Here is a 14,524-nt window from a genome sequence, read left to right as displayed (position 1 = left end):
ACTTGCTGAGGGCGCACTCTGTCCCTTCATCCAGGTCACTGATGAAGAAGTTGAACAAGATTGGACCCAGGACTGACCCCTGGGGGACACCGCTAGCTACAGGCCGCCAACTAAACTCTGTGCTGCTGATCACAACCCTCTGAGCTCTGCCATTCAGCCAGTTCTCAATCCACCTCCYTGTCCACTCATCTAGCCYGCACTTCCTGAGCTTGTCTCTGAGGATGCTATGGGAGACAGTGTCAAAAGCCTTGCTGAAGTCAAGGTAGACAACATCCACTGCTCTCCCCTCATCTACCCAGCCAGTCATTCCGTCATAGAAGGCTATCAGATTGGTTAAGCATGATTTTGCCTTGGTGAAGCCATGCTGACTACTCCTGATCACCTTCTTGTCCTCCACATGCTTAGAGACGGCCTCCAGGATGAGCTGCTCCATCACTTTTCCAGGGATGGGTTTGAGGCTGAATGCCCTGTAGTTCTCTGGGTTCTCTTTCTTGCCTTTTTTGAAGACTGGGGTGACTGGCTTGCTTCCAGCCCTCAGGCACCTGAGTCATCTGCTGTTCAGAAAAACCTTTTGCTATCTTTTTCCACCTCCAAAGGATAATTGAGTTACTAATGGAGCAGTTTGATATTTTTAATAAAATTGCATACTTTTTACGCATTTTGGAGCCAGCTTTTCCCCATAGGCTTGAAGTATAAATAAACTGTAGACTAATCATATTTTTGATGTGTGACTTTAAGTATTAACACACACTGGTCTCCTGTTTATGCAACTAAACTCCCATTTTCCTGTCTTTATATTCATGTATTTAATGTCCTGGCAGCTCCCTCTGGAGGCCTTTCCTAATTTTACTCTGTAAATACAGGTCTCACACCATGTTGGTATGGGTGCAAGTGCAAGTAGCTTTTAATTCCATTGACAATGCTTACTCTGGAAACCTTGAGATGAGTAATATCTCTTATAAATTGCTATCTCATTTTAATGTAATTGCAACTGTATAATACATTGCACAGCTGTATTATTAGAAACAAGGTGGTTAGATCTTTCAGTAACCTTTGATGTAAATGTAATTGTCTGCTCTTATTCACTCCACAGAGTATACAAAGCATTCATGAACATTGCCAAATGTTRATTTGGTTTGTTAGGCAAACTTTAAACAAGATGATGAGAGCCAGTGAGGCTTCTAGAAATAGCAGAGGCTGTGTCTGTGTCCTGGCTTACTGTCTCAATGTAGTCTACAACAATTAATGGGATGTTACAGTTTTGGAAGCTTTTAGGTTTTACAGGTCTTGGAATCTGAACAATTGCATTAAAAGCAAAAGGGATAGCACAGGAAATTTGCTGCTAACCTCCAGGAAACCAGCTGTGGTGTTTGCTTTGCTGATGGTACTTATGTTAGTTGATGATACTGTTCTCCAGTCTTCGCCCCAGCTGCAAATGGGTATCTTCCCTCCTTGTATAAACTCCTAAAATGAGTGTTTTTGGCTGGAAACTCTGTTAGTTTTAACATGTCAGCTTTGGAATGTGTTTTTCCCCCCCTGGTTAGTAGCTTCAGGTGACATTACTTTGCTAATGAACTTGGTCACCATAAAGCAGAAATTTTTAACTGTTCACCCAAATGCCTTGCTCCTTCTGGATTTTGACATAATGCTACCTGAAAAAAGGGGAATGCACCTAACTTTTTCTGGTTGTGAGAACTCATTTCTTTACTGGTTGGTAAGGGAGGAAGTTGTCTGAGAATCAGAAGGTAAGATCTGTGAGAAGAGGGTTTCCAAACTGTGGTGCAAGCCTGTCAAAGCAAAATATTGATCAGGGTGGTGGAACTATGGTGGTGGTAAATTTAAATTGCTGTAGCCTTCAATAGTGAGAGCTGGTTGGGGAGGTACCTAGGTTTCAAAGTGATTTAATTCTGATCAGACTACAGATGTGGCTGAATTTAATGTGATCTGGAATTTCTGTTTTGCAATATTTGCAGAGGCTAGTTTATGATACCCTTTTTTTATTTCCACCAACGACTTCAAGGGTGAATGAGATTTTGCACAACTGGTTGGAAAACAATTTCTGAAAAGAGCTCTGGGATGTGATCTTGGTCTAGAAAGCATGCAAACAGAAGAAATGGTAACATGGATAACATTTTGCTGTGACACATGCATGCTTACAAATTAAATCCAAGTGTTAGTCATGTGACTGACTGTGTTGCATTGCTTTGGAAGATGCATGTTAGAGGTGCACCTGACATGGGAGAATCTACTTACAGCTTTTTTAGCAGAACCAGCATCTTCTCATGAGGACTTGAGTCAGTTGTCTAAGTGTGGGCAGCTGGTGTCTTTTGAGATGCATTGGGGTATATGAGGCTCACATATATGTCATAGGATGTACGAGGGACCTGCACTATTCTGGAGGAGCAGCTGGAGGCCAAACAAGATATCGTAGGACATTTGGTGTGTCACTCAACACCTGTCTTAGGCAACTAAGTCACACTGTGAATGTCCAAGGCATTTGTTGTATGTATGCATGTGAAGGCCTACTACACAGCTGTAGATAATTATGTAATTCAGAGTTCACAAGCTTTAGAAAATGTTCTTTAATTGTAGATTTCCTCCTTCCTCGCCGCTGAAGCCATATCCAAAGAAACCTTCATGTACAAAGGAAGTAATTAAATTTCCAGATTGGAATGAACCTAAGGCTGGCAGTTCCCAAGAACACATCCTGGTGAAATCAGTCACAATGGTAAGTATTGTTTTCATTTCCCCAAACATATGCATATATGGAAAGCAAAATAGATAATAGAAATAAATTGAACAAATGATATCTTAGTTGCATCACAAAATATTTGGCAATGAGGTTAAATGCAAAGTACTTCTATTATCTTAAACTTATGAGAAGTAAAATTGTTCTTAATCATTTGCCAGGGTTGTTGATTTTGAGTGTTCTTTCTGCTACAGATTGTAGTATCCTTAATATACTAAGTTCAGCATGGTCATATTTGACATTCAGTTTGTATACCAGTTTGTTGTAATTCCAATAATGCATTTGTTRTATGACAAAACAATAGTTATTTTACTATCCTTACTGTGTAACTTTTTTACTCAGACTTTTCATGAAATGGAATATATGTAATATTACTCCTTTTCTAGCTACTATGAAGTTGTTAGGGCTTCCATTCCCTTTGTCATAATAACTGTCTTGTGGCTAATGAAAGGTGGTGCTGGATTCGTTGTTGCTCTTTGAGCCTGGAGGATGGTCTTGCTCAGTCTTTAACTTGATTGATCTTACCTTTCCAAAGTTGTTAAACCGTTGCCTTCATTAGTAAAACAGAATTGCATCACTTACAACCTTAACATCTTAAAAGCCTAGACCTGGCTGGTTACATGTGTTCTAAACCCTTCCTCCAGTATGCCTTTTGCCTGTGAGTGTACTCATGCTTTTTGTGAACTGGAGGAAATTCTTGTAATAATTCTGTCCTTTTTAATAATGCTGTTCAGTGCAGCAAATTAGCCTTGGATTTCTTGGTTATCAATAGTCTGTCTGAAAAAGTAGCTCCTACTATTTGGCTGGACATCTAGAAGTCCTGAATAAATAGCTACTCCGTATTTGGAATTCAATTCCTTATTTGCAGATCTAACATGCCTTTCATGTATAGCAGGCTTCTGTCTTGATGTAGTACACTTATTTCACAGCATACATCTCTTTTTATGTAGGATTTCCCAAGAAAACAGGAAATTCTGGTATTTGAGTGTCTAAAACTCAAGCCTCTGTTGCAGGACATGACCTATTCATTTGAATGGCGTTAACCTCTGGTCCTTTTTTGGAGAAAAGTGGAGTATCCGAGGTGCCTGCCTGTGGTTCTATATAAACATATGCTGATCTAAGTCTGTAGATTTGATTTCCATCTTCTCTTCAACTAGGCATTTCTGCCACTTTGCCTGTAGCTGTACCTAAGTGTGTGGGCCACATGGTGAGGTGGTTCAGTGAGCTGAGCTTGCCGAAAAGAATTTTTTTTTCCCCCCTAATTTGATTTCAGTCAAACCAGCACCCTGAATCAGCTCATTGAAATTGTGTGGGCTGGAGCCGGTGAAAGAGAAAGAGTGGAAACGTGTGGCCTGGGACAAGGAGAAGAAAAGGGCTCAGCCATTTTGGATCTGAACTGATTGTAAAGCCATGGAACAGTGAAGGAATTGAGATGAGGGTTTCTTCCTCTAGAGGAGAGAAAAGCATGACCCTTCGAACTTCGGTAGTAGGYAGATGACTTACAGGGAAGGAAGAAAAGATGGTGCCAAATGGAAGTTCAGAGAATGCAATGTTTCTTAGTCACTGCTGCAGTTTTAAGATGTTACAGCCTTTGGTTGTTTGCTCTAAATTTTGTTCAAGTATCCTGCCCTGATAGGGGTCAGCAAAGGATTGCATATATATGTCTGCCTCAGGTGCTACAGGATATAGTCTGGCATTGTAACTCAAAACAGCTTTCTCTGGCAGTTTAAGCTAATGCAGTAGACTTGTGAATTGAAGCAACTGAGGCAAAGGAACATACTACTTTCTGCTGGTTCTTTTACAAAGGTGTAGCTTCCAGTGGAGGGATGAAGTGGACAGGTAGTTGAAAATGGCAGTGTCTTAAAATGCTGTGGTAATTGATATCTTGATATATCATCATGATGTATTAAAATATTTGTATATTTTGTGCTGAGAACCAGTTATCCCACCCCATAAGCATTTCGGAGTGTTGCCTTTTTCAAACTTGTTCTAGTCTCGTGCATGGAGTGACTGCCAACTACTGGTTGGAGTAATTAAGTGCATTCCTGGACTGCATTTTGTGGTTTAGTTTTGGTCACAGGGAATCTTGTTAATGTGCTCTGAGGATTGATCTGTGGTGCAAACCAAAACACGGTTACTGAAGATGATCAGAAGCTTTGCTTAGAAAAGTATAGTGCTGACACAAATAACACATCCATTGACATGTTCATGACAACCTTCAGGCATTGAGCTGGGATTGAAAGACTGATCAGAAGATGGTAGTCACACAGATTTGTGTTCTCTGTTGCAGGATGAACTAATTCATTCTGTTACAATGGTGGATTAGTTCTGATGGGTTTCCGTAGCTGTAGCTATTTGCTTTTCCTTTCTTTCTGTGTAAAATCTTCTTGGAGTTTACTATTTAGTTATGGTCAGTGCATGCTGAATAAGAATGGATATCAGTCTTTATTCTTCAATAATTTCTCCTGTAAGTGGTAGTTGAGAACAAGTGACCTGAACTGGTTTTAGTCACTGAGAGACTTTGAATACAGGACTGGAGGGTGTTGACTCCTGAATTTTAAGTGCTGTTCTGACGCATCTTTTCTGACTTTGGACAAAATACATGAGAGGCAAAGATGCTTTGTATTTATGAAACTTAAATAGTTGCAGCCTGGAGATTTTACTAGAACTTATGAATATTTAAAGTACTTATAACAAAATATGGTATACTGCAGGTGTATTATATGATTTAATATTTTAAAAATCACCAGCTATTGAGAAGTGTTTTTTCTGATTTCAGAACTCTGAAATGTGGTACAAGCGTCACAGTATAGCTATAGGAGAAGTACCAGCATGCAAGCTTCTGTACCGCAGAGAGCTAACGCAGGCAAATATAGAAGAGATCTGGAAATCCATGACATTGTCACGGTGAGCGTAYTTGTGAGTCATCTGTCATTAGACTAACACTGTGTAGTATGCAAGTCTTGTCTGTCTTCTCTGCTAATGCTCATTATTTCATCCACTTGCCCTTCATCACTGCCATTACACCCATATTAGTTAGACTAACCATACTGCTTACTATCTGGCTATCAAATTCTGCAAATAAAGTTTGCAAAGAAACTTCATTGAGTTTAACATCTTTGACTTTTTTACTGTTATGCTATATTATTCCTTTTGTTCTGTGGGCTTTTTGTTTGTTCACTTTTTTTCCCCAAACCCTTTCTTGTGGTTGTGAAATTGAAGCACTCCTATAGTAGCATAATGTCGTAGAACCCTTTAATGACGTGAGTCTGAGGATATAAGAAATGGAACAGCTGATAATGAATGTAAAAGGCTTTGTAAGACTGAGATAGTCTTCGCTATTTCTAGAAGGAATATCCTGTACAAAGTTAAAGGCATTCCTCTAGACCAGTAAAAGCTTTTTTCCTGTAAAAATAAAAATTAGCTGTTTCTACAACATATCTGAAGCCTTACTACAGATTTTTATATCTAAAATGGTATGTTATGTTCATGCAATAAACTTAATCTGCTGCAGTGTAGCTTAGAAATTTTAATGATCAAAGGATAGATTTCAAACTGCTTTAGTCCTCCATATGCTAAAATAATAAATGGAAGGCATCTCTTTTTTGGAATCATATTTATACTGATACTACATGTTTGTTTCCTTCAGACTAGATGATGTATGAACCATATGTTTATATATTTTTTACAGCTTACAAAAGATCTTAGGTTTGGATTCTCTGGATGAAGTGCTAGACACAAAGCTTGTGAATTCTAAGCATATTGTTCAAAATGCATACAACGTCAATAGGCAAGGCATTGTCATTTTAGAAGATAAATCAAGTGAGTATTGTAGAAGTTTTGCTTTAACTTTTGTTTAATATATTGTAATTTGCTAATATAAAAAGCATTAACTCTAATCTATACTAACGTGTGGCATCTTTGTACTTGTATAACCACATCTATACTGGAGTTTTTATGAAATATACCATTTTTGTCTTCTGAAGTCCCAGCAGTAGGAAGCAGTATTCATTCTTCCATGTTTTTATCCTCTTCAACATACTCTTGCTTTAGCAGGATTGAAAGATGAAGATGAAAGACAGAGCAGCAAGTCTTTACCTATGAAGACAGGGATCTTACTCATTCTAAGCTGGCTTTGTCAGCCCAACCCTTAACTGTACCTGAATTGGAGGGGGCTACATGAGGTCGATGTGTATCACAGATTGAGAAAGCATCAAAATATACACTGAGAGAGGCTTAAATATTTCTCAATTTTGCATCTTCAGTCAATGTGTTTTAAGATTATGCCAAGTTTAAAACTCTTTTGGTGCGTCAGGGAGAAATAGAAGCATCTTTGCTGCTGTGATATATTACTTCAAATATTATTGCTACCGTGTTTTCCATGAGATTGGTAAAGAAGTTAAATATCAGATTGGAATCTGGTTTGGTCTGTGAATGAAACCACATCGAGTCTGTATGCATTCGTTTTAGACGATTGGAGCAGTTCAAGAATATTACCTAACACCCTTCAGAACTGACAGAACTGAATTTGTGAGTGCAACTTCAGTGCAAAAGTAAACACCTTACTGTAAAGCACTATTGAAGGTGTAGCTTGAACTAATTTGGCTGACTTTTCCAAGGCAGATTAAGGATTTCTTTAGAGGATCCATTTTGCTGGTTGAGCTGTAAGGGCAATAGGTACAACTGATTGATATTGTGTACTGGAGGTACTAAAGCATTGATCTGACTCTAGATCTAATGGAAGATATTTGTGTGTTAAGGGATAAAATGCCTTTTTAATTAGTCAATTTCTAACTAGAGAAACTTTCTAAAATACAAGAATTTTCAATGTCAGTTTTATCTTACAGTTTAACCATTAAATTCTCAATTTTTTTCTTCCTTTTGTTTTTCCCTTCTCCCCTATGCAGAGGAATTACCTCACTGGATATTGTCAGCAATGAAATGTCTAGCAAATTGTAAGTATATTCCAACAAAAAAAAGAATTGATTGCTCCTTTACCACTTCACCAAATATCTCATATTCAGAGTTGATATTTTTTTTCTGATTGCAGCCTTGAAAACAGAGTTGGAAAAGATCTACCACCATATGTCCTCCTGCTAGTGCAGTCTATTTCACTGAAATATATAGAGCATTTAACAGTTCTATTCATATTTTTCCTGTTATGTATGTTTACACATATTTCAATGGATCTAGTGAAATGTAACTTTGAATAGTGAGTCTAAACTTTTTTCTGCTTGAAGTTGCATTTTGATTGACTAGAATAGAAAATAATGATCTTGTGCAGCCACCAACATGATTTTTTTTTTTTTTTTTTTTTTTTTTTTTTAGGGCCCAGCTGCTCAGATTTGAAGCAGCCTACATATTCAGGATTTGAAAGAGATGTCTTCAAAACTATAGCAGACTACTTTGGCCAGATGAAAGAGCCACTTCTCACTTTTCATCTTTTTGATGTTTTTGTCAGTGTGTTAGGTAAGTATTCAGGGATGTAACCAAAAGAGCATGCTTTTGAATCAACTTTCTTGAATTATATACCACATCAAAAATGTCACAAATTTCTTTAGATCCTGGTCTGTCCATTCTACATATGGACAGAACTGTTTATTTAAATTTATTTAACATATCGTTACTATTTGTATAGGTTGTAATGATTCTTTATATAGCAACTTTATTATGACTAGCTATTCCTCAGTGCCGCTTCTAAACATATGCACCAGTATGCATGCCAAATCTTCCTTTGAACTTTAAAAAAAAAGAAAAGAAAAAGAAAAGAAAAGCTATGCTCTGAAAATGAAATTAATTACAATGCTTTACCATGCCTTTTTGGAATAATGTCTGTTTTGGCTGCCATGCTTACTACTGCACTTTTTTGTTCTTATTTTAAWAACAAACAACTTCATTTTTTTACACTGTGTGGAGCAGACTGGCTTGGTGGATGAGGGGAGAGCAGTGGATGCTGTTTATCTTGACTTTAGTAAGGCTTTCAACAGTCTCCCATAACATCTTCAGACAAGCTGAAGTATGGGCTAGAAGAGTGGACGGTGAGATGAACTGGAGATTGAACTGCCAGGCTCAAAGGGTTATGATCAGTGGCATGAAGCCCAGCTGGAGGCCAGTCAATAGTGGAGTACCCCAGGGGTCAATACTGGGGCAATTGCTGTATAACATCTTCAATAATGACCTGGATCATGGAACAGAGTGCACCCTCAGCAAACTTGCAGATGATACAAAAAGAGTGGTTGGTACACCAGCTGGTTTCCCTGCCATTTGGAGGGACCTTGACAGGCTGGACAAATGGGCAGAGAGGGACCTCATGAAGATCAACAAAGGGAAATGCAGAGTCCTGTGCTTAGGGAAGAACAACCCCATGCCCCAGTACAGGCTGGGGATGAACCAGCTTTGCAGAGAAGGGCCTGGGGGTCCTGGTGGACCACAAGCTGAACATCAGCCAGCAATGTGCCCTTGTGGCAAAGAGGGCCAACAGCATCCTGTACTGCATTAGGAAAAGTGTTGCCAGCAGGTTGAGGGAGGTGATCCTTTCCCTCTGTGCAGCCCTGGTGAGGCCACGTTTGGAGTCGTATGTCCAATTCTGGGATCCCCAGTACAAGAGACTTGGATTTACTGGAGAGAGTCCAGTGAAGGGCCACAAAGATCACTGGAGCCTCTTTCATATGAGAGGAGGCTGAGGAGCACTGAGAGGGGGAAAAAAAGTGGAGGATGAACCCAACTTATAGTTCTCTGGATGTCTACTAATATCCAGATATATAGGTTATGGTTATTAATATTCCTCAGTGTATCAGAAGGAAGTCTTGTAACTTAAACGAGGTGCATAGTGGGAAATGATTCTAGTTCTAGGGGTATCTTCCTGGATTTTTTGGTGAGTCAAGTTCTAGGAGGGTATTAAATGAGCAGGGAAGGAATTTGGGAGGACAGTTTGAGAAATATGTTTTAAATGTTATGGAAAAGCATAATTCTGAAATATTGCTGAATTTCCTGATCTTCTATAAACCAGGTCTGCTGCAAAAACACTGCAAGGTCGTAGAAGCTCTTCAGACTTCCTGTCTCCTGCTGCCTCCAGAAAACCGGAAAAAACTACAGCTATTGGTGAGGATGATGGCAAGAATTAGCTTTAACAAGGACTTGCCACCTCTTTCTGAATCAGTGAGGACCAGAACCTTGGTATGTATAGTCTAAGGCAAAGAGTCTAGACAGGACTTTTGGAGTAGCACAGATAAAAGGTTCTTATTGGAGAATGTATGCAAAATACAGTTTGCCTGTTTGCTGAAGAGTTGATCAACTCCAACTGTGCAAAAAGCTACTCTGAATTTAGATAGATCAGGGCTTCTTGGTAAGATGTAAGCAAATAAAAAATTAGCTCAAAATCTGGAGGTTTCCCTATCTTTGAAAGTAACATCTCAGCTGGTTTTCCACAGACTAGTGGGATTTGGACAGATTCACTACTGAGTGGAAAAAATAAAATACAGCAGAAGGTGAGGTCTCTAGTGTTCTTTCTCACTGCAGAAAGTGAAAAAAAGACACAGAAAAATACTGCCTGTTTCAGTCATAATTAAAGGGAGGTAGCTGAATATTCTGGTTCTGATTTACTTGTTCTAAGCCATTAAAAAAATCCTGCCAGATTATTTTAGTACCTATTTCTGTACATAACTTCAAAAATTTTCCTCTGAGGGTTGTTTTAATCAGGTTTTGACAAAGCCCTAGCCTGCGTTAATGCTTTCTCTATAGAGATATTTGTGGAGTTATCAGTGATGTTTGCAACAGCATGTTATGACAAAGTCAAATTGATATTTATTGTATTAGGCATAATTTATAGAGATTCCGTCTGGCTAAAAACATCTCTCTTTTTGGTTAACTGTCAAGGCTTCTGCAAGGAAAAGGGCAACAGAAAACTAAGCAGTAGAGCCACTCCATAAAAATCTTAGTTGCATGCATAAACCTAAATWTGTTCTATAGCAGTTAAAATTTTAATTAACTATGAATGGTATTTGATTAGAATAATTAAATTCCTGACTGCTAAGGTTATAATTTAATTAACTATAAATATATTTGATTAAAATTATGTTATTATCTACATGTTATTTTTAGAAGTGAATCCTTTACAATCCATGTACTTCATCCTAAGTTTTTTTGCAGCAGAGTATAATATCTATGGCACATAGCAGAAAACCAAAACTTTGTTTGCCTTCTGTGCTTATAATGTTAATGACTTGTGCACAGCCAGAAAACTCTTGTAACTAATGTTCTAGACTGAATGTCTGAGTCTGAGACTACATGAAGTGAGCTGGACCTCAACTTTAGTTTAGGATTTGAAAATCATGACATCAATTTTTTTCTGGTGCTTAAATTCTAATAAATTGCTTTGTAGTTTTTAAATCTTTGAAATGTGTGTCCTATTGAACTGAAAAGCCGTGTGAAATGGCTGTCTGGCCAAATTTTGAAAATAAAATGGACCTAGCCATTCTGCACCTAAAGTTAGGGTTAGACTACATATTTGCAGCAAGAGATGTCTTCAGTCCACTTGAACAGTGTCATTGTACACAATATTTTTTATATTGATGTGTTGGAAGTATAGTGAGTTTTGTGCTCTGGAAATCTTTTTTTCTAAAATATCACCCTTTTAATATAGTCTCACTTTTTCCACTATTAATAGAAAAAAATTTTTTTTTTTCCTCAGATGGTTCAGGCATTTTCTCGTTGTATTCTCTGCTCAAAGGATGAAATGGACTTGGATGAACTGCTTGCTGCTAAACTAGTATCTTTTCTCATGGACAATTATCAAGAAATCTTAAACATTCCCTCCTCCTTAAAAGCTTCTATAGAGGAACATGTTGTACATCTCCAAAGAGTCCAAGTAGGTGTCTAGTGAAAAAAAGTCTTATGTCTCTGTGCTACTGTAACAAATTTATCCTTTCTGTTCCTGAAAGTCTGACAGATCTTAAAGACTTTCTCTGCTAGTATATGCACAGCTAATTAATTTTCACTGCTGTCTATCAGTCATAAGTATGTATTTAAATCAAACAAAGCAGATCTTGGGTCGTTTAGAGACAGGAACAAGTAAACATCTTCTCCTGTTGGTCAGCTCTATATTTTCAGGGAATGGAGTCCTGATCTGGGAAATTTAAATTTGTGGTACTGAAGAAAAACTGTAAGGGGTATTCAGTGTTTCCATTAATGTTCTGTTTTTCTGCTAGAGCTATCCTTACTCGCTCAACTTTTTCATAACTTTTTTCTATTTCCTTCTCCCAATATTTTATTTTTCTTTTGTTCAAAGCTGCTGTCTTTTTAGTTCTTTCTTCCTTAATTTGTACTGAAATGCTTAGTCATTTTTAGATTCCTCTAAGAATGAGGCAGGCTTCCTTAGTGTCATGTTTTTTGACTTACTAGAACTTACTCTAATCCAAGAGATGGGAAGCAGAATCTCGGGTCTTTACTCCTTATCTTCTTTATTTAGGGACTTTGTGGTCAATTTGCTTAAGCCACTTTTCCCAGATTTATTCCAGAAGGCATAGCTCTTCTGTTTATTCTCCTCAGATAAAATATGCTGGAGCTGACACTGATGCAACTTTTCCTGCTCCGTCATTTTGTCACCAAATCAGTACAGATGAATTTGAATCCCAAAGGGTGAATGTCTCTCAGGAACCACTGGCAGCTTTATTGGAAGAAATTGCAATGAATAAAGAAATATCTGCCAAAGACAAGAAGAAGAAACTCAAACAAGTAAATAAATTCTTCTACAGTCTTAATTTTAAAAAGTTCTTTCAAGTCTTAAATGTCTAGTTTTCAAGAGAAATTGAGATTTAAAATAGTAGGTATTCTTGGATTTATAGCTTTTTCAAAATTATTTAAAACAGCGGTATTGTGATGAATCAAACCATATTGGAAAATAAGTTTTCTATATAGAGGTATATAGAGTGATATAGCATGCATTAGAAGAATATATATTTTTCTATTCCATAAGTGTAGGTGGCACTTTATTTAAATTATAAGTTTTGGAGTGAATTCTACATTTAAATTGTATTTTTCTAGTTTCAGAAATCTTACCCCGAAGTGTATAGAATACGATTTCCTACTCCTGAAGCTGAAGCAGTGCTATTTCCAGAAAAAAATAAACAGAAACCGCCAATACTGATGTGGGCCTTAAAAAAGCCATTTCAACCATTTCACAGAACCAGAAGCTTTCGGATGTAAATGGTTTGCAATTCATCAGCAAACTGAATCCAAGCGTATTATTGATGGATATTATGCAAAAGGAGCCTGACCAGCATGTAATTACACAAAACTACTGGAGTAGTTCTACTGCTGGCGCAGTAGAAAAGGTCAAAAGAGGAGGAAAGTGTTGAGGAGGTAGAAATGTGAACCTTTATCAGTATTTTTGTAAATCTTTTTTTTTTTTTTTTTAAATGCCTGTTATTTTTGAAAAACCAAGATGGTTAATCTATGTGGATGGTAAGACATTTGTTGTATTCTAACCATCCCTTCATGATCTAAATGTATTTTTCTGTAATGTACTGTTGGTATCTTGTAAACAGCATTTTTCCCCTGAAAATGTTTGTTGTATAAACTGGACCATATTTTTTTCACATATAGCTTGAGGAATTAATGTGCTATACATACTTGAATATGTATGAAACACTGGATTTTGTTGTTTGTTGTGTATCGTAGTGTTCTTGATATATAAGGCTGATTTCAGAGAATTGTAAAAACTTGTCCTTAATTTCCTGATTCATGTGATGCATTACAGCTTGAGGCAACTGTTGAAATTTCATTAACTTTTATAGTGCAGACCCAGGTTTTTAAAGCAATTTTCATACCTCTTAATAAGTATTGCTGTTTMAAATTGGATGCTTGTCCAATGGAAGTTGCACATTTTATCCAAAAAAATCCAAAGCCTTGCATTTCTCTGGAAAAGGAAGACAAATGTGGAAGTGACATTGAAAGATGTGTCCCTTAATGGTTGCATTTTTGTGCGTTATGAAATACACTGTTTCTATAACTTGATACTGTATAACTTGATTGGTTCTGACAGCACTTTTGATCTATTAAAGCATTAACATTTTCAAGTATTTACTTACAGAGGTGGTTTCATGTTATGCATCAGACTTTTAATGAGCAGCATTTCACATGTGTTGAATCCCCAGAGTAGAGTCTGTGCAGGTGAGAAGGTAGCTGACATCTCACCAAACTTCTGTCTGAAAATAAGCATCATGGTGACTGATTATCCTGTAATGCAACACAGAGCATTTTCGCTTTGTTAACCTCCTAACTAGTCAATAAGTTATAAGATGTACATTACAAGGTTGTTGGTTTAATAGATTGGAAAATTCCTCAGGCATTGTGCTTTTGATGGAGAGTACATGCATGATTCCGTGATGTGTTTTCACACATCAGTTATGCTTGGATTTGATTTCAATAATCTTCATTTCTTAAGCAAAAGTGATACATTTTTCTTTAACAATATTAAGGAAATGTTAACTAATTTATATTTAAAGTAGTCTGAGACCACTTACCTTTTGTATGAGGTCTCCAAATGTTACATAACCTTTTAGATTTGCCATAGTCTTTTGTATTTGCTTATGTACAGTTGAAGTTAGACTGTGACTAGACTACTCACGTATAAAAATTTGGTTACAGCACTAATCCATGCAGTACAATAATGAGTTAGGCTAGTAGAAAAGGTGGTCTTGCATCAAAAAGTGGAAACCCAGCCTAAGGGAGCTCTGACATCAGTCCTTAACTGCAAAGGAGAGGTAGAAACCAATC

The 14,524-nt window shown here is 37.3% G+C and overlaps 1 protein-coding gene across 1 annotated transcript in view; it reads left to right on the top strand.

Annotated features, from left to right (window-relative positions):
- DEPDC1B (DEP domain containing 1B) overlaps window positions 1–13,150 on the top strand; it is a 19,305-nt gene extending 6,155 nt beyond the window's left edge. Inside the window, exons 2-10 of the mRNA XM_026077511.1 lie at window positions 2,593–2,728; window positions 5,529–5,656; window positions 6,441–6,571; window positions 7,657–7,704; window positions 8,078–8,218; window positions 9,759–9,925; window positions 11,439–11,615; window positions 12,296–12,481; window positions 12,791–13,150. Of these exons, the coding sequence (XP_025933296.1) occupies window positions 2,593–2,728; window positions 5,529–5,656; window positions 6,441–6,571; window positions 7,657–7,704; window positions 8,078–8,218; window positions 9,759–9,925; window positions 11,439–11,615; window positions 12,296–12,481; window positions 12,791–12,952 (1,276 nt within the window). The 3' untranslated portion in view covers window positions 12,953–13,150. The remainder of the gene's footprint in view (window positions 1–2,592; window positions 2,729–5,528; window positions 5,657–6,440; window positions 6,572–7,656; window positions 7,705–8,077; window positions 8,219–9,758; window positions 9,926–11,438; window positions 11,616–12,295; window positions 12,482–12,790) is intronic.
- The last annotated feature ends 1,374 nt before the right edge of the window (window positions 13,151–14,524 follow it).

This window comes from Apteryx rowi, unplaced genomic scaffold (genome assembly GCF_003343035.1).
Source record: "Apteryx rowi isolate R43461 unplaced genomic scaffold, aptRow1 scaffold_456, whole genome shotgun sequence".
In the NCBI taxonomy this organism is placed as follows: Eukaryota; Metazoa; Chordata; class Aves; order Apterygiformes; family Apterygidae; genus Apteryx; species Apteryx rowi.
Note: the sequence above shows the minus strand (reverse complement) of the source record. Positions and strands in the feature narration are given on the sequence as shown.